This window comes from Crotalus tigris, unplaced genomic scaffold (assembly GCF_016545835.1).
Source record: "Crotalus tigris isolate CLP2741 ecotype Arizona unplaced genomic scaffold, ASM1654583v1 scf7180000024396.1518868, whole genome shotgun sequence".
NCBI lineage: Eukaryota > Metazoa > Chordata > Lepidosauria > Squamata > Viperidae > Crotalus > Crotalus tigris.
In genome coordinates, this window is record NW_024100564.1 from 816,565 (window position 1) to 837,668 (window position 21,104).

The 21,104-nt window shown below is 37.0% G+C and overlaps 1 protein-coding gene across 7 annotated transcripts in view; it reads right to left on the reverse strand.

Annotated features, from left to right (window-relative positions):
- The window catches only part of NAV1 (neuron navigator 1), a 249,828-nt gene that overhangs the window by 51,596 nt on the left and 177,128 nt on the right, over positions 1 to 21,104 (reverse strand). Inside the window, exon 1 of one of the 7 annotated variants that reach the window (XM_039329356.1) lies at positions 15,120 to 15,394. The exons of the other annotated variants lie outside the window; for them this stretch is intronic. Within the exon in view, the coding sequence (XP_039185290.1) occupies positions 15,120 to 15,187 (68 nt within the window). The 5' untranslated portion in view covers positions 15,188 to 15,394. Of the gene's footprint in view, positions 1 to 15,119; positions 15,395 to 21,104 lie in introns of those variants that run through there. 7 annotated transcript variants of the gene reach the window in all.

Here is a 21,104-nt window from a genome sequence, read left to right on the forward strand (position 1 = left end):
TCAGCTGGGTGGTTCCATGCACTCTGGGGTGCATGCACCCATCAGTTAAACAATGTCATCTTGTGAGATGCAGCAAGCACTCCTACTCTCCTGCAATTCCTGTCCTCTGAAATGATCTTGTTCCAGAAATTGGTGTGGCTCACCCTTAGAACATTCAGAAGACTACTTCACATCTGATTGCTCTCTTGGGACTCAGGGCAGATTGATTGTAGAGCCCCCTTTTGTTCTTGTTTTGTTTTAATCTTGTTCTGAATACTACATAAATACATACATATATACATATATACTCCCCTAGCTGTAAGCATTCAGAAGTTCAGGAATCAATCAGTAAACAAATAGGTGTTTTTTTTTTTAAAAAAAACCTAATAAATGAGAGATTTCAGCCCTTCCTCACACTTTTATTATATATTCTGTTTTGTATTACACTGGGTTGTACAACCCAGACCATAATCTCTTAACAAATCCAGGTGTCAGTCCTAAAATAGATGAATACATGGTTATAAAGATACTCTAATACTTAATATATAGTGGCAGGAATGACTTTCAACAAAAGGTGATCCAGGAACTTTCGTCAAATTGGCTCTGTGGTTTTCTCATACTCCAGCTTCTATAATGTAATTAATGGGAGAGAATCTTGCTGATAATATCCTAGTAGACCATGTGTAAAAGCCCATCTTTTAATCTGTCAATCAAATCACCTCAAGTAAAGAATGCTGCTCAGTCACTGCATTGATCTAAAGCTCTAGGCTAGAATGACAGCTACCACTTATGCCCAAAGTCCATCTTCACAGCAACCCATGGAATAAACTCCTTCCAACAGAATAAGCAGTGCCTGTTTTCAGGTCACTGCTTCATCAGGTCAATAATAGCCCTGAAAACATTTTAACAAGTCTGGAAGAGATATTGGCCATAATAATGATAGAAGGATTTGAGCACAGTTTTCCTGAATAGTAAAGATAAGTCAAACAAGATCATAAACTACAAGTTATTACCTCCTCTTCAGTACTTTAATGTGGAACAATGTCAAACAATGCCTTGAGAAATCTCATGGCTACAGGCCAATTTAGGAAGTCAGAGAAAGAAGGGAATGTCAAACCACATCTTCTGCCAAAAACAGATGTAGTCATGTAGATACTAAAGGAAAATAGATGATACACCAGACCTAGCAACCCTGGTTGAAACCCTGTTAAGCAAGACTGGATGTCACAGGAACTTGGATGGGACACTATTAAAAAAGACCAAGCTAGAGTATGAGGCCAAAAAAAAAAAAAAAACCCACACAAAAGAAGATAAATCATTCTGTAGTTTTGTCCATGAAGTCAAACTCAACTCAAAAGAAATTTTAACTCTTAACTGGAAAAACCCTGAAGCTCCAAGGTTAATACTCAATAATGAGCACATGGTAGTTCAGAAAAAAAATCAGGATTATATTAGCTCTACAGTCCTGGTCCTAAGCAGTATTTTCCATTTACAGTATACTCCCATACATGTCTGATATGGCTAGAATTTGCTCTGAATAATTGAGGAACACACAGACATTCATTCAGTATAATCAGAATAATGTTGTCCCAGAATAAAAAATAAACAAAAAGGTGCTAAATATTACTACCAGGTAATGTCATATTTCGAAATGTTTAAATCTCTTGTTGGATTGTTTAGTACCTAACAGGTAGATAGCACAGCTGAGAAAACTCTATTCTTTTGATAAAAGAGATATCAGAAGAAGCAAGTCTAACTAAATAAAATTCATCCCTTTAAAACAACAAATAAAATAACCCAAAATACATTAAAATAATTTCATCCTCCATTTGGCGGTGATGCAGTATGTGCTGGTACTGGAGGGAGAGAAGTCATATCCTTTGATGATCTATGTTGTTATGCAGTCTTCCTCACCATAGTCAGATAAAAAGTGGGGCTGTCAGGCAGCCAGCTTGGATAGTCGGTTGAACAGTACAGTATACTGTTTGTATCTGAACCAACAACTGCACGAACATATGGAGGGGATGACCCTCTTTCCACTGGGAAAATCACCAACACTAACAAGTCTTCCAGTTTGTGAAGGTCATTGTTTTCAAACTCAGCTTGTTTGGAGCAAAGAAAGACAGTGGCAATAGAGGTTACAAAACGGACAGAACAAAAACATGCCTTTTCAAAAGGCATGTTTAAAACAGGAATTAGCTTTGCATGTCTTGGGAACAGATTTGTTAGGTGTTAGATTTCCAGTGAAGTCCACAAAAATGGAGATTAGTCAATACAGACTTTGTAGCCCATGTTTACAACTAATTCTAACATATAATTTACACTCATTTTGAGAATTACAGGTCTTATATGTCAATATTTTTCAAACTAGGCAATTTTAAGATGTGTGGATTCCAACTTTAGAATTCCCCCGCCAACTAAAAAATACTGTCATATATGACTCCGTAGATATTAGTAGAATCACTGTTTAGGTATGTAATGTATTTAATGTATTTAAAAAGCAGTCAGGAGCAATAGGGCTGCTTCATCTTCTCGGTGGAGCAACTGACTCCCACAAAAGGATAGGAAAAGAAATCATTTCTATTTGCTACTTGCTATTTCTTAGCAATTCACATGCTGCTTTCACACATACACTCTAGTCATTGTACATCATCATCAAAATGGAATTATCACCACACACACCGATACAAAATAGTTTCCCTCCACTACCTATGCTTTTTTAAAATAAACATTTTCTTTTAGAGGGAAAAAGGATACATGATTCTTACTTATGCACAAACTATGATATAACTGAGGATATATTATCCACAATCTTACTGAATACAAAATTACATTGAAAACATTAGCCTAAGCAAGATTAAAAAAAAAGGGACTCAAAATATTCTTATGGTTTCAGGGATCAATTCTTTTTAGAAATTTAATTTAATGAAGATTAAGAAAGTGGAGGTATAATTTGGCCATCTTTCAGTGTCCAAAACTGATCCAAGGAGCATAATGCAAGTCCTTTTCTCTTAGAGACCAAACTGAGATCCCAAAGGGAAAATGGGAGAGGAGATAAAAGATTAGGCTAATCATGGGTGGTAAAACAAAGGATTGGCAGTTATTTATTTAGAGGGATGGATAATGGTTCTCTAATTTCTATTCCCTACAGATGCCTACAAAAAATGAAGACTCTTCTTTTTTCATTTCGCTGTGGTCTGCACTAAAGGAAATCTATGTATCATCTTCAACAGCTGAAAACATTCAGACTAAGATGACATCTCATCTCTGTAAGGGCCTGAAATTCATTAGCGTTTGCAGTAGTTACGCCTGGCCTTAAGCCATACATAACTGTGGTTTGTGCTTAAACTCTATCTAAATTGACTCACTGATGCTCCTGAACATAACAAAATAGAGAAAATTTGTTTTAAGCACCACATCAAATTCTGGAGGGTTGCATACAAGGCACTGAATTGAGAAGCATCAAAAGGTTTGGCAGGTTGAAAGCCAGAGGTACTAACTAGGATTCTAAAGACAAGATGTGGTTCTTAATAAGCACTCAAGTTATTTTGGCAACTCATCATGGAGTACAAAACTCCTTTTCTTTCTTGTTAGCATCCTTCCCTTGACCTCACAATCACTCCAATGAGGGGGAGTCAGCCGTCTGCTCATTACATGTCTGTGGTTTGAAGCAGTTCTGAATAAGCCAAGCTAATCTAGCCAACAAATCCCATGGCTGCAAGGAGAGATGAACCTTATGAAAAAAAGAGTTTATGGGTGAGAGCAAGCAAAGGGGGATGTGAGAACTAATTTCCTGAGTGGCAAGTACTCCAAAGATTAACCTCCATTGCTGCGAGGAATCTATGTTTAGACATGGTGCATTGTTAGGTCTTTGGCAAAACCTCTCCAGCTCTTAACTCCCTAAAGCTTTCTACAATTTGCATAAACATGCAGGATTTGATACAGTACAGTTTTCATTTAACAAAAACAAAACAAAGCAAAACAACAAATCCCAAAGCTTCTTTCCCAGAAAGGGGGAAATGCTAAATATTGCATGTACATACAGAAGTAAGATTTTCTAGAAGGCCAGGGACATTTTATCAATATGACCATCTATTATTCTTGTCTTCTTAGCTATCAGGTCCTATGGATGGGAAATGCGGACTCGGGGGCATCACATTTTATTTAATATGACCGTAAGGATTTCTTTTTCCTGTGCTGAATGAATCCAGATGGCTAAGGAATTAGAAAAAGCCAATACTTGATATGTGGCCCTGTATCTTTCTTATGTTAATCCTAAACATAATTCTCATGACAGCTTAACTCCACCTCCCAAAAAAGGAACAGCATTAGTCCATGTAAGTCTAGAACAGATCAAATCTGTTTTTAATTTCATTTAATTTATCTAAAAAATATAAGCTACCCCTCAATATTTCTACTCCATGGACAGTTAACAAATAATAACAATAAACTGAAATAAGAACCAAAATACCAACTTAAAATGTATTTTAAAAGCACACACTGTACAGTAAAAACAACAGAAAATAAATTAAAAATCTGTTTTAAATGGCCAGAAAAAAAATAAAACCCTAACCATCAAGAAGAAAACTAAACAGCAAACTCCAAAGATTTGTAAAATATTATATGAAAGGTGGAATGTCTCAAGTGAAATAATATTTTCCCTTCAAAAATCTCATGGTGAAGATTGCACTTATTCAAGTTTTGCAAGGAAGTTTTTCTTTCATTTTACAAAACTCAGCATCCGTACAGCATCTTTGGGTATATCAAAGAACAGAGGCCTCCTTTTAGCAATAGTAATACCACTTAGACTTATATATTGCTCCATAGTGCTTTACAGCACTCTCTGAGCAATTTACAAATGTCAGCATATTGCCCCCAACAATCTGGGTCCTTGTTTTACTGACCTGTGAAAGATGGAAGGTCGAGTCAGCCTCGAGTCGGTTAGGATTGAACTCCTAACAATGGGCAGAGTTAGCCTATAATATTGCATTCTAACCACTGTGCCACCATCCACCTTCTTCCATGCTTCATAAATAGACACGGCATAAACATTTGCTGGATGTGAAATCTTTTCCATACAAATTGTTACATGGAATAATCATACTTTGATAGACAGGACTGTGTGGAATGGGGACCATCCTTTAGAGACCAAGTATAAGGATCTCAAGATTGTGTTTATACATTCTGTAAGGCTACTTTAACTATGGCTTATAAAAGATTCATACCTTTAGGCCAACATGATTTACAAAACAAAATGGTTGGATTACCATATTACAATAAACCCAAACAGAGAAACATTATGATTAGCACAAAATATAAATGCAGAACTGAACTGTAGTGTGCAACACTAATTAGATCTGAAAATTACCAAAAAGATGGGTAACAAGCCAAATTATGTCCATCCAGGAGTATCTATAGACTCTATAATGACATCACATTTTTCATGACAACTTTCACAAATGAAACAAATCTGTAATTTGTATTAGTACTGGAGACACTCATATATCCCTGGTACTAACTCATTAGACTTGCTATTTAGTTACTTGGTTCATTCTGAAAAACATTTAGCTACCTCAAATGAAAATAGAACAACGATTGCTATACTAAAATATGAATGGATGGTTTGGTGCAAAGCTGATCTGTTTAATTAACTGACTTTCAGGGCAGATTTTGGATTTGATCCCAGCCATGGGAATTTTGTATTAGTAATCTGAACTAATTAGTTTGGGGACAAAGCCATCTTGAATGGTCCCATGTTCCTTCTGGAAACCACTGTTGAATACATTTTCTGCAAAGAATCCTTCACTATTGTAAACGCAAATAACATTTGACCAATAAAGGGAAAAAAGGAGAAAGAACTTCGGAGCGGTTTAAAAATTCATTAAAAAAGAAAAAAATTAAATCTAACTGGATTTCATTTTTGTTCACATTTGCCTTCCATAAATCTACTGGGAGTAAAACACACATTCACTCTAGACAAAATTTTGGGTGTAATGTTTTATATTCCAATGAGGAACCTTACTTGGTTTCTCCTCATATCATTCAGCAGTTTCATGTAGTAGCTGAAAATTTCTGGACCCAGTATAATACTAATTCTTTGGAAAACCCAATTAACTCTATTTTTTTCAAGCAACAAATATACACTGAAGGCAATTGGAAAATGGCAGCAAGGTAAAGAAACTAGCTACCAGTATATATTGCATGCATCAGTGTATTTACACAAAACATTATGAATGCCCCTTAACATTCTTTACTGCTTGACAAATTTAAGAATATAACAGAATAGAGATGGAAGGGACATGGGAGGGTCTTCTAGTCCAGCCCCCTGTTCAAGCAGGATAACCTATACCATTTCACACAAGTGACTATCTAGTCTCTTCTTAAAAACCTCCAGTGATGGGACGCCCACGATTTCTGAAGGCAAGCTGTTCCACTGGTTAATTGTCCTCACTGTTTAGAACTTTCTCCTTAATTCCAGGTTGCTTTTCTCTTTGGTCAGTTTCCAACCATTGTTTCTTGTCCTGCCCTCTGGTGCTTTGGAGAATAGTTTGATGCCCTCTTCTTTGTGGCAGCCCCTCAAATACCAGAATACTGCTGTCATGTCACCCTTGTTTCTTCTTTTCTTTAGACTAGCCAAACCCAAGCCCTGCAGCCTTTCTTCATATGTTTTAGTCTTTAGGCCTTTGATCATTTTAGTTGCTCTTCTCTGAACTTTTTCCAAAGTCCCAACATCTTTTGTACTGTAACCAAAATTGGTTACAGTATTCCAGGTGTGGTCCTGCTAGGGTTTTATAAAGCGGTACTAATATTTCATATGGTCTTGATTCTATGCCTCTGTTTATACAACCCAGGATTGTATTAGCTTTTTTGGCTGCTGCTGCACACTGTTGGCTCATAGTCAAGTGATCGTCCATTAGGACTCCAAGGTCCCGCTCACAGTTACTGTTTTTGAGCCAGGTCTCACCTAATCTGTACTTATACCTTTGATTTTTCCTTCCTAAATGTAAAACTTTGCTTTTCTCCACATGAAACTCATTTTGTTGGCTAGGGTCCATTGTTCAAGTTTGTCAAGATCTTTTTGAATTCTGAGCTTATCTTCTGGAGTGTTGGCTGTTCCTGCCAGTTTAGTGTCATCTGCAAATTTGATGAGTTCCCCTTCTATTCCCTCATTGAAACCATTTATGAAGATATTAAAGAGTACTGAGCCTAAGGTGGAACCTTGTGGCACCCCACTGCTTACTTCTCTCCATGTGGATGTAGTACCATTGAGGACTACTCACTGAGTATGGTTTGTCAGCCAGCTGCAGATCCATCTGGTGATGATGTTGTCTATCCCATCTTTTTCTAAGCTTACTAAGCAGCAGGTTGTGGTCCACTTTGTCAAATGCCTTTCTGAGATCTAAGTATACTATATCCACAGTGTTTCACTGGTCTACTAATTTGGTCACTTTATCAAAGAATGAAATAAGACTGATTTGTCATGATCTGTTTTTAACAAACCCATGCTGGCTACCGGTTATAACTTTGTTTGCTTCTAGTTGTTCACAGATCTGTTTCTTGATTATCTTTTCCAGGATCTTCCCAGGTATTGCTGTTAGACTGATTGGTCTGTAGTTTCCTGGATCTGTTTTTTTCCCCTTTCTTGAAGATGGGAACCACATCAGCCTTTTCCAAGTAATACAGGTAGTCCTCAACTTACAACAGTTCATTTAGTGTCCGTTCAAAGTTACAATGGCACTGAAAAAAGTGACTTATGACCATTTTTCACACTTATGACTGTTGCAGTATCCCCATTCCATGTGATTTACATTTGGATGATTGACAACTGGTTCATATTTACGATGGTTGCAGTGTCTCGGGGTCATGTGATCAACTTTTGTGACCTGGCAAGCAAAGTCAATGGGAAAGCCAGATTCTCTTAACAACGTTACTAATTTAACAACTGCAGTAATTCACTTAACAAATGTGGCAAGAAAAGTCGTGAAACGGGGCAAAACGCACTTAACAAATTTCTCAGTTGGCAACATAAAGTTGGCGCTCAGTTGTGGTTGTAAATCAGGGACTACCTGTATGTTATTATATTATAAGAATAATATATTCTACATTATATGTGCATATCATGCATAAAAAGTACTTTATCTAATACCTTCAATAAAGTAACAAAATGGGGCCAGTATACCACCATCTTTACCATTAATTAAAATAATTACTGGGGTCCTTAGGACAGAATTCACTGCAGTTCTCCTTGGTTACAAGACAGACTGGCATACACCACATTATTTTGATCTGGGTCCCTGTACAACTGTCTGCTAAACCTCAGATAAGATGAAGAGCACTATTCCATTTCCATGTTAAAATAAAATTCAACTGCCAGTCCAATTGGCTTTTCTTCATGGAATGGGGAACAAGAACTATCAACCTCTCTGACTCAGGGCTGACCATACATGGTAACCGTGGAATAGTGGGCTGAGACCAAATGGTGAGGTTGGTGGTGAGGAAGGGTCATGCCGCAGCCACTGGACTAACAAGCATCAGTTTAGCATAGTAAGTATAATTTTGTAATGCCAATAATAAAGTGCTTCCACAGATGGAGATGGTTGTGCATAAAAAGGAAATCCTTCTTCACTCAAGTGTACATAGACATTAGGATACATTATTGCCTATCACAAACTTGAGCAACAGGAAGGCAGCAAAATCAAGTTGCAGTGCTTTTGTTGTCTCAGTCATTTTGAAGTCAAGCCTCACATAGCGTAGGGATGAGCCCAATGTTTTCTTCAGGAGGACAAATCATCAAAGCGGAGGCAGGCAGGCAGGCATATGAGAGGCGGAAATAAGAAATCCATTTTTGGTTACCTACATTCAGGCAGGTTTAGTTGCTCTTTATTATTTTTTGCCTAATTTTGTGTGCATAACCTGGCTATCTTGTGTATTATTTCAGGGTTGATATTAAAAAATAGAAATTCCTTATGATGTTGATTGGTAAATAACATTCTGCTAGTGGAGTGGAGTAATAAAAGCATTTTGATGTTCTGTATAAAACTAGCAATACAGTAGAACATGTTCAATAGTTTTGACCTTCTTGAGTCACAGGGACATACCCATAATGGATATGGTATCTTTTTCTATCTTCCAGCTAGAAGTGCTGAAGGGAGAGTATTACTTTGGGCTAAAGGGAAGGCACTTTTCTGATTTGGAATGTTAAAGCTGTGAGAGGCATGCAGCTGGTGCCAAAGTACATCTCAGGCTACCTGTCAGCATCCATTTTATGATATCTGTCAAAAGTGTAACCCTTGCTTGAGAGTGATCCTTGCTAGCATATAGCCCAGATATAGTAAGTAAATGAGGAAGAAAGTTGCATACTCCTGCCTCGCTAATTTACCATTTGGAATGGAACCATGTTGGCTAGAGCATTCTGGGAGTTGAAGTCCACCTATCATCTTAAAGCTGCTGCAGTTATTCTAAGCTAGAATAACCAGGAATGATTAACTACTGGCTCCAGCTTGTCTAGGCATTAAAATGGAAATTGTTTAGAATACAATTGAAAATTAGTGTTGGGCAAAGTTCTTGGACAAACTTTGCAACGGTTTGATATTTCCAAGGGTTCTGGAAAAAAAAGCTGTATCAATTTTCCCAAAATTGTCCTCCAGTTTGCAATGAAGCCAGAAGGATTTTCCATTTTCCACGCTTCCCTTCCTATTCTCATAATTTTTATTATCACCATCTATTCTTGTCAAAGAAGAAAGATTATTGATAGGAAAGCTTCACAAGATAAATCCTGTTATTCGGATAGGGTCTCCATTTCCATACTATTTTCAATACTTCCAAAGTGACTTCTACATGGTTTTTGAAGGTGGGGGGCATTATTGGAAGGTCTATGCAAAGGCCAAATTAGATGGTCTTTGTATCAAAGATACAGTCTTCCCTTTCTTTCACAGAGAAAATTTGTTCAACAAGACCAAAAAAGGAAGTCCTGGTGGGAGACAAATGAATTTTGAATTGAGTCTAGATGAGGGGAAGGTCAGGATAATATTTTTCTTTCATTCATTTTTATCAAGAGTGAGGCAAGCACTTTGGAACCTAGTTTTTGTTTTAAACTAAAACTAAACAAAAATGCATTGGACTCAACAATAACTCTATGGTGACCCATAGCAATTCAGTGGGTGCCAGACATATTCTCTCAGCTCAACCTATCTCTCAAGATTGTTGTCATGGAGAAAAATGAGAGAACAGAGCAGTTTATATGCAACATTCAGTTTCTGAGTGAAAGGTGGGATATAAATCTAAGAAACAAAGAAATAAAAGAGCATGAAGATCCTAGCCACTATCATATCATTTACCCAAATATATTTTATGGCTATTGCTTTCTAAAAGTTTCTCTCTGGGATTGAGTGCTTAGGATGACATTAAAGAAAACTTCATTTGTTTAATTTATAAGACTTTGGGCAACTTACAATATTAAAAGCAATAAAACAATGAGAACAAAGTTCATGAACATCCAGAAGAAAGAAGATACTTCATTAAAAAAAGGCTATTTAGGCTCAATACCACTACCCCAAGCCCTATTTTCAATATGTTTTTTAACATCTTATGTGATGCTGGGGTGCTTTCTGTAATGCCCTAATTAGAAAGAGAAAAGAAGGAGAGGACCTTTGATTGGCTTAGAGGATCTTCCAGGGCCATGTTTGAAATTTTAAATGCTCTGTCCATTGCCTTCTTAGTGAAATGTGAAAAATTAGAGCCTGTAAAGTAAAATCAGAGGTTGCATTATCTCAGCAACACAGGAGGAAGATGGCAGAAATCGCATGAGTCCCAATAGTCCGGCCTTCACTACTCATGGCTGTGGTAATAGAAAATAGTTGGTGGGATGCTGAATTAGAAGATGAGACTCAGACATAAATTGGACTTGGTGAAGAAAAGGACCATCTAAGCTTATCATTCTTTGCTCTTTAGCAAAACTGTTCATTTGTGGTGGCAAAATCCACTACAGTCACTGCTGTTTTAGGAAAGCAGTACTTCCTGAGAAACGGAGAAAGTGAAGATCTGAGAACTCTATACGTTTTATAGCTGGAAGGCCTTTTAACTGAAATAGCTGAAATAAGTGCACTAAAGGCTTTGTAAAGAACAAGGGGCTTTTAATCCAACAGTAATGGGCCCTATTAATCAATAAGTAAGCCAGGCTTACACAGAGCTTAACCAATGAAGCCTGAATGAATATAAGTGAAAAAGAAAGCAAATTTTCCAGGGATAAAAGATATGCAACAGGACAATAGAATAATCTAGCCTCATTGAGAGTGTATATAACCATGGTCTTTGGGTTACACAATGGTCCTTCCTGTCTTCTCCTTCTTCTTCTTCCCACATGCATAATAGAGGCAGCCCTCATTTGACAACCACAACTGGAACCAGCAATTGGAAACTTCAACTATGCTTATGATCCTACTGCAGCTTTCTAAACCTGCAAAGGTCATAAATGAGAGGATTGTTAGTAAAGTTAGTTTTTTTATCACTGTCATGACTGCAAATGGTTGCTAAATGAGGCAGTCCCTATATGAGGACACCCTTAACGTCTGAGGCCCATCAAACAATATTTAGTCTTTTATTTTTTTCAACTCTGCCTAAAAATACCAACTGCAGTCTTTCTGATATTCAGTAATCTATTTATTCCTATCTTTTCCTGCTATGATCTTCCACACATCAATCTGAAATAATCTCTTTTGATTTCAGTGCTGTTCAAGATAATTTCCAAGCTCAGTTGGAAACCTCAGATAATTATTTATCAGTTATCAGAAAAATATGGAAAATCTAAAAAAAAAAATCCTGCAGGTTCAGGCCACAATATCTACATTGTAGAAAAGCAATTACTTATTTTCTGGGAAATTTTTATTGTTTTATCATTTTAGAATTGTAAGCCATCCAGAGACACTTGGTTGAGTTGGGTGGCTATAGAAACTGAATAAATAAATAAAAATAAATTCACTCCAGAGGGCAGTCAAAACACTGGCAGGCAGTATGTATTATGACCGAAATGCTCACATACTTCAGAGGAAATGACTTCTTATTTTCCTCAGTCTTTCCAACTGCTTTTTAAATAAGTCAATTGACTCCTCCAGCTCCACCTTATCCCTTGGGTCTCTGGAACTAAAATATTTAAAGTGAAGCTGGAGATAAAAATCTTGACAGGAGTTAGGGATGCACAGACTCACAATCCTAAAACAGGGATTACATAGCCATTGTTCGATAAAACTTTTTTTCCTAATAGAACTCCTATTATTATTATTTATTATTATAAAACAAGTAACAATTTTGCTTCCATTCCAGTATGAAACAGCTCTTCAATTTCTGTTCAAGATAGAGATTAAAAAAAATGAAGTGAAAACTTTCAGGGAGAGAAACGATCTTTTTGCCCCCAAATAAGATGCCCCTCTGCTTTTCTAATTATAGAATTAGATGCCAGTAATGACAGAATCTTCAACTGCAAAAATCCAGTCTGTAAAACCAGCGTATCTATGTCGGTCAGATAAAAAAAAAAACAAATGAGATGGTTAGCCTTGCTGTGTTGAAGATTCTTATACCCCACTCTTGAGGTAGATTGATTCAGTATGGAAATGCTTATGTTCTTATTCACTCAGAAATACTGAAGGCACAATTCTTGCTGTTTCAGCAAATCTCTTGGCAATGGCCATGTTTAAAGGTAATTGGGTATAAAGCATAATGCTGTTTAAGACAAAATTTAAGCCACAAAGCATCATTCCAAGAACCATTCTTTTTAACACAGCTCACGGATCTTTTTCTCAGTCCCAAACTTTGTCACCGAGAAAACTAAAGAGCAAACTACATATCTGCATGCAACGCATGTACACTTGGCATTCAAGCACAGCCTCTCCAATGTTATGAAGAATTAGAATTTATTAGAATTAATAAATACATCTTAGCCTAGCTATGGAAATTACTTTCTTTCAACCAAATTTATTTCAGAGATGTTATGTGGCTAAGATTACTTCCTAACAGAAGATTCAAAATTATCAACCCATAAAGTATTACGTAGTTATTACATCTTCCTTTTCCCTAATATACTATGGCAAGAGACAGAGAGAGAGAGAGGGAAAGAGGGAGAGATATGAGAGAAAGTAGAAGAAAAAAATTTAGTTGTACTTATTCAAACATGTTCAATTTCTGTGAATAATAAATATAAAAAATAGAATCAAAAATTAATGAATGGTACCAGAGAACCATCAGTTCTCTTTCTTAAAAGGAAATCCATGTCAAAGTATTCCAGTTTGTATCCATTTTCCACTTCCTCTTGTAGACTCTCATTTCCTTGTGGAAACAAAAAATTGTAGCTATTTAGCAAGCCAAGAATGACTATAATCAGAGTAGTTTCCTTGTCTTTCAGAATGGAATATAACTACACAGTCAATCTGAAAGAACATGAACATCTGGCTGTAAGATTTTCACGGAGACCAGTAAGTATTTCAAGACAGAAATGTGTTATTTGTGCAGCCATTATCAAAACAGAGATGAGTTATTATTAAAATAAGTTATACTGTGACAGAGGAAAAGTATACCAATTTAAAAATTGGAGCCCAACAACAAACATTCCTCCCTTTATAGATGGTTCTCCTATACCTGGACAATATTATAATGCACTCTGGAATGCAAGCTACAAGATTAAATAGAACATTTAAAACATTTAAAAATTCAACTGAGGTGAAGAATCCTTTTGTTTTCAGAGGATTAATGCTAAGTAAGCAATCCAATAACTCCTCAGACCTGCAGCAGGATCTTTAAGGAGTTAATTTTCCATAAAGTAAAGGATGCTAATGTCCCTTCTTGCCAAGCTTATTGTTTTTCTTCCCATGTCATTGGGGGGAACCTTCATATGCCCCAGATAGTAAAACCTTTGGAAAGCCACCTTTGAACTAAGCTGCAATTCCATCTGTAACCTATTTGAGACAGGATATTGCCTTTCTTCTCACAAGGCTCTCGGGCTGTCCATCCATAGATGTTGCTTGGCTCATGTCTGCTCTGCTGCTTGTGAGCCCTTGGCAAGCAAGTCAGTCTCGCACAAGCACGTGCTCCAGAGGCTGCTCCCCACAAATTCAAACTGTCCAACTCCCACCTATTCCTTCCCTCATGGCCTCCGCCCCTTCCTTCATTCCCTTTCCTGAAAGATCATATTTCACAGAGGATGGGCTGCAAGGAGTCACTAGGCGGGCACATTTCAAATCATAACACACACAAAAAGAAAGGGAGGAAGTAAAGCAGGTGGCTTAAAGGAGAGAGAGAGAGAGAGAGAGAGAGAGAGAGAGAGAGAGAGAGAGAGAGACTGCAGGTTCCCTAACGGTCCATGAACACTGCAAGAACTGGAAGAGAGTACAATGGAGGGAAAGAAGACTGTGTGAATTGGCTGCAGTTAGCAGAAGAATGCAAGAATCCATCTCTTGTATGGCTTCTTGCCAATCAAAAATGCCTTAAGCCTCCCCAGCTGCCCCTTCCCCATCTGTGTGCATGCTGGTGTCACTTCTCAGACCACAGCTAATATCAGCACATGGCTTGCTGCAACTAATGGATTTTGTAAAAAGCAAAGGAAAAAAACCACAGTCATTTTTACAATAACATTTTCTTTCTCTACAGTTTTGTCTGAACATTTTAGATTATGTTTTTAGAGTATTTTCCTTTAGCCTTTCTGGAATTACAAAGAGAGAAATAGGCTTCCTTGAATGGGCAGTAAGGAGGAAATCACTCCCTTTGTAGATTTTTTTTCACTCCACTTCGAAGAGAGATGGAAAGGATTGGAGGTTATATTCTTGAAATTTAAGTTTGTAGCATACACGCCCAATGAGCTAATGCTTCCAAATGGTTTGCACAGCATTTGAGTGATACAGGAGCCCCCACCCAGTGACCAAATCATGCCATTGTTCCTTCTTAAACACGACTCAGGCAAAGCCCTCCTCATTCCAGATCACAGCAGCCGATGAGATGGATGAGGATTTCTAGCACAGTATACTTCACCATCAGAGCAGCGCACAGCTGGCACCGGTCAAGACACCAACGGAGGCATCCCGAGTCCGATTCATTTACAAGGAGCTTAGACCTTCCCACAGCAAAACAACTAAGACCCACATGCATCCCATCCTTACCTGCTAGGTCTGGCAAAGTGTACTGAGCGGAGTGTCCTCTCTGTTCTCTGCAATGGGGCATGGAGCATTTTCTCAAGTTCTCCCTATACTCCTGCACAAATGTTCCACACAAGCTCCCCAGTGCTGGCACAACCTCTCAGAAAGCAGCCACATGAAGCAAGGAAGGCGGAGAAGAAATTAGACCCTTCCCATAGTACCTCCTTCGCCATCCCCTCGCTCCCTGGCTTTGCCTCTGATGGCTCCTGACAGCTATGCTTAAAGCTACAGTGCACTATTTCCCTATACTGCTGCCTCTTGTCCCTTTTGCTTTTCAAGGCTGCCTCTTTAATACCCACTGCAGGTATAACAGACAAAGGGCTATTCGGGATTTTCTTTTTAGCACAAGCTGCAGCAGAAATTGAAAGTCCCCTGAGAAAATAAAACCAGTCCCCTAGCAGTGCATGGTATGCTGCAGTACCTTAATTCCATTAACCCCCTGGGACACGGATAACCCTTTTATACCCCTTACATTTTTGCAACAAGCAAGATGTCTTTGTTCTACAAGCACACTCATTCTCCTCTGGCTACCCAATGCTGCATTGGATTGTTCTTCAGTTATCTGTAAGCGTGCAGTCAGCTTTACACTTTGCTTTACTCAAAATGAGAACAGTTTGAGAGGGAAAGATAAAGGTATCGTTTCTGCATTTAAATTCAGCAAATACCTCCCTCCTCTGAAACACTGCCAGCCTTTTCCATTCTGACCTAAGTTGATACTAAATCAGCAAATCAGTTTTAATTTCAGATATCAACTATTGATGGACCAGTCTGGTGTAGCAATAGATGTCTTCATTCCTCTTTGACAAATAGAGCTTAGTAAGAAAATGCTCTAATTCACCAAGGAAAATGTTCTAGTTCGCCTAGACAAGCATTTCTGACAATAACATTGAGGATATCTATTTAGTTAGTATTCAATCCTAAAGGAAAAGTTTGCATGTACTCAGTTTTAATAGTTAAGGATATATAAAAAAAATCCTAGCTCTGGAATTTAGGTTACTGTGTGAGAATTATAAAAATCACATGTAAAAGTTGGCATTAAATTGTCAGCTAGAAAGGCAAAATGTTACAGTTGGGTTTACACACTGAAATAATCTATGATTTGCATTTTATTGAATAAACTACAGTGGTAGAGATGAAGATGCAAAGTGATAACCTTGTTCAAGCAACAAGCAAAGCCAAATTCAAATAACATTAAATTTAACACAATGTACAAATCTATTAAATCTTGAGTTGGATAACCCTAAATAAGCTATTATTTTTAAATGCTTAACTTCTTCTTCATCTTTAATTTGGGACAACTTTGTTGGTCTGTTGTAGCAAGACAATAAAAAGCTTTGCCACATATATTTATTACAGCATAAGCTTTCCAGGGTTACAATCCATCACATGTCAAACTGGTATCATGAAAATGTGTTGGCCTACAGTTTCTATCAACTCAATAGCTATGACAGTTAGGGATGATGAGAAAGAGTTATTTATGTGAAATGCTGGGGCAGATTTGTCAGTTTTTGTCACTTTTTTAAAAATGCACTGAGGAAGTTGTACTTTGCATCTCAATTTACTGAGAGGAGGAGCTGATATAAAATGCAATATTTAAAAAAGAAAATGAGAACTAAATTTAAAGCAGCCTAACATAATCTTCTATATCTGTGAACTGAAGTTTACCTTTGTTTTAATTTTCCACAAAATACACTTCCTTTCCAATGTGGATTTGCCTCTGCTTGGTTGGTTGTTGTTTTTTTGTGTGTGTTTGTGTGTGCAGAAAATAAGGATTAGCACTCTATAGCCCTCAGACATAAACCTGCAAGACCCTTAACATACAGGTATCTGCAACACTGTCAAGGTCTCTCTGAGAATGGTAACAGCTTGACCATTTCTTGCTGACATTGAACCTTGTTTGGGGCTTCAATTTTTGAGTCAGAAGACCAGGGGAATGTCAGTCACACCTGTGTTACATCATTAGGTCATTCTAACTCAGGAATATTTAAGGTGATAGGGAGGGGATTTCAAGCTAAGATATGCTTAAGAAAAATTAAGGGAGAACCCTAACAAGAAGAAAAAGACACACAGAAGCTGCTGCCATGCTTGATACTATAGGTATCTGAGAGCAATGAGACATATTCAGGTTCAAAGATCAGTGCACTTCAAGTTCATGATTCTTCTCTAATGCTAGTCAATGTCTTAAATATTGATGAAGATAGTCATTGTGACTTTTCAAATGTCACCTTATCAAGGACAGCAAACAGACTTAGACCAAAACTGATATTTTTACTCTAATCTCAAGATGTGTAACAGAAAAGACAAATGCTTCTAAAGGCAGCTTTTCTTCAAGGAGTTTAATTTTCAAACTTCTCTAATAGCTCTGACAATAGAAGCAATTAACATTCAGCCCTATCACTGTTCAAATCATACAAATGCTTCTTGTCAATTTTAATGCAAGCAGAATTGGGCTTCTTTTTAAATGCAGATAATTAGATATAAAAATACTAATATATTGTTCGGCGTTCTTCAAATAATTTAATCTAGTGAAAGCAGTGGGATTGTATCCAGTATATGTTTAAGATTATAGCTCACTGCAGTAATCCAGATTGTGATTTCTGTTATTTTTTTAAAAAAAAATATTTTAAGTTCAATTAATTGGCTGTATCTAACCAACCCTGACTGATTTACCCCCCAAAAAAGAAGAAAAGAAAAAGAAAGAAACCTGAGAAAGAGCTAGTTAACATTTTGATGGAAGACTACAAAAAAATAGAAACTGGGGGAATAGCTTGTCAATTCAGTAAAAATCCCAGAAAAAAAACCCACTTCTAAATTCCAAAGAAAACAACATAAAAACATTCAAATCATTTTAGAGCTGAATTTGTTCGAAGTGCAGCTACAAAAGTCCAGAGCACCAAAGCACAAGAGAGATTGTTCTGCAACTTTCTGCTTTTATCTATTAGTTGTCAAGATACTTGCACAGCCCAGACCAGCTACTTCTAACTCAAAGGACCAGTAGGATCAGCACCAACATTCACCATAGTTTTTTTAAAAAAACAAAACATTATTTCACTTATGTACATCAATGCATGCGTATTTTCTTTATCTTATGAATGGGTATTATTTATTTAATTTATTAGCTGCCCAACTGCAATGGACTATGGGCAGACGAAGAATTTCAAAGAACTTAGCTCCATGGCCAATGCTGAATTTTTTTTTAACTCCTATTAACCAGTTACTAAGTTAAAAAACTATAATATGCACAAGATTTGCATTAATCTATTATATATAATCTCGGGGATAGCTCCATTTTATTAAATGTGCAGTGTTACTTGATCATAATTTATGTGTTTAAATATATCGGGCAAGCTAAATCATTTATATTACATGTCTATGCATATACAATGAGATATCTATGTAGTAGTGGAAGTTATTTTAATACATTAGCTTTTTGCTTGCTTTGCATCCTCCCCTATATTTTTAGCTCTCACCAATTACAAAAAGAAGTAATTCCGCTGCCACTGAAAGATCTATGTCTTTAGCAATTTAATAAAGCAGAAAGATTTCTAACTCCAGTGGGCTAACTTTCTGGTCTAACTTTTCCCAACAGTTGTGTATTATTGATTTTGTAGAAAAAAGATAACATGGGCAAAGCTGAAAGAACACTGTCCCCGTGTAGTTGGAATTGCTTCTTTGAGCTTCATTTACCTTGGCATGGTCTTTTTATCTAATACCTTGTCGAGGAACCTTCAAACTATATCTTGTTTATTCCTCTGCCTAATGAAATATAGATCCTATTCCTTTTTCTAAATGTGGTATCTCATCTATAAGCATATATGGAAATGTTAGTACAAAGATATGTATATACATTTTTATGTATACGCATATAAGTACATGTGGGTAAAAAATGGCTATTGTTGTTAAGTTGTATTGATGAGTTATGATATAACTAATTAAAAATTAAATGTCTTTATTTAAAAAGTCTCTATCCCATTTTGTACCAAAAAGAAATCAAAGGAACCCACAAAAAGTATCAGAAAATACTAAAAAAAGTATAAAAAATACTAAGAACTTAAAACACTATAAAGAATCAGAATAGTAAGAAAATCACTAGTTTACTCCAACAACAACAATGGAGAAAAGTCAGATTTTCATTTTAAGGATAGAAAATAGCTTCAATTATTGCAGATAAGCTTTGGGGAGTACAGAATTCCTCAATATGGGAATGATTTTTGAAAAGATTCACTTGTAATATGATTTGGTACCTTGGAGCATCACCGGTTCTTTCTGTGGAAAAAATGGCTAAGAAAAAAAACACTAATAAGGATCATATTAAGCAATACAATTAAGGAAAAAATGAAAACTGGTCAAGTAAGGTACCACACAGAAATGCAGGTCATCTCTCACTGTGCATATAGTGCAGGGGTAGTCAACCTTGGCTCTTTTATGATTCGTGGACTTCAATTCCCAGAATTCCTGAGCCAGCATAGCTGGCTCAGGAATTCTGGGAGTTGAAGTCCACAAGTCATAAAAGAGCCAAGGTTGACTACCCCTGATAGTGATTAAAAGAGCTATTTATTATTTAGCCTCCTTGTGTGCTGCTCAGTTCTACTACTCCCTTGAGCCAACTGCCTGCCTTATAAATCAGTAAACTAGAAGAAGCCAGTCTTCCCCACCACTTCCCTTACTCCTCTGTCTGCCTTTTGTTTAAGCCAGCCGGATCTAAATCTAAAAGGTTCAACCTATTCTTCAGCTCTCCAACCAGTATTTACAGAGTTGTAGAGAAAGGCTCTATAATCATATCAGAGGACTGACCTTCTCTAGACTTTTGGAACTGCCATTCCTCTGTACCCCTACTTTTTCCCTCCTTTTACAAGGATAGAACATGGTTGCAGTTTTTTAACTGGGAGAGTCAGCTCACTTATAGCATCTTAGCAGAGACCAGGGTTCCAAGGTTTCTAGAATCTAAATGGGGAAATACTCTGTCTACATGGTTAAGGCGACAACATTCATTACAGGGCAGGACTTCAGCTGAAGCTACTGTGGTTGAAAACTGTATAGGCTAGTGTCTGTGTTCTTCACTGAAAGTGTTATTTATATATTAAAGGGCAAATACTACTTTGATACAGGGACATGTAATTTTCAGGGATTGCCAGATTATCCCATCTGATTTTAATTTTAATTAAAAAAATTTTTTTTTATTTTTTTTGCTCCATGATTTTCATTTTAAAAGAGAATGGAAACAGTAATTAATTCCATTAACATTCTTATTTATAAGAGAAAGACTTGAATCTAGATATCTCATTTCTTAGAAAATGACAATGGGATTATTTGGGATGAGGGGTACAAATAGGGGTGAGTTTACAATGAATGGCTGGATGCAATTGCTGTTGTCTTTTGGGATACATGCTTATGACAGGATATATCATCATTATAGCCATTTTGTGATAATACCATGACATACTCTCAAAATTCATAAGATGGGCAAAAGTTTACCTATCACCGATGCAGCACTGGGGCACACAACGCACACTCTGCTCCAATTTGAGGTCCACAGGGACCTAGGGATTGTGATAAAGTTGCATTTATAAGGCTTAATGCATCCACTTTCACCATCCAAATTGCCTTCCTTGACACACCACTCATATGATCATTGTGACAATGTCAGTGTCCCAAGTCTGGGTAGGCTCTGTCCTAAGAAACTGAAGCTTAGGAGGCCCAACACAGATCCTCCTCCTGAATTATTCTGAAAATGCAAATCTTCACATGGGTGAAAGAGAGCACATTAATAAATGGGCCTATCAGACTGACTGATTGTGAAGATCTCCCAATTAAATTGCTATAACTGAAAGGGTGAAAGATAGGATTGATTTTAACAGAATGAAGAAACTGCCTTGGAGAGCTACTTTTCTCTCACAAAAATTGGCATGAAGAAGTTAACGTCTGTAGATATGCAGGAGGAAGGCAGGG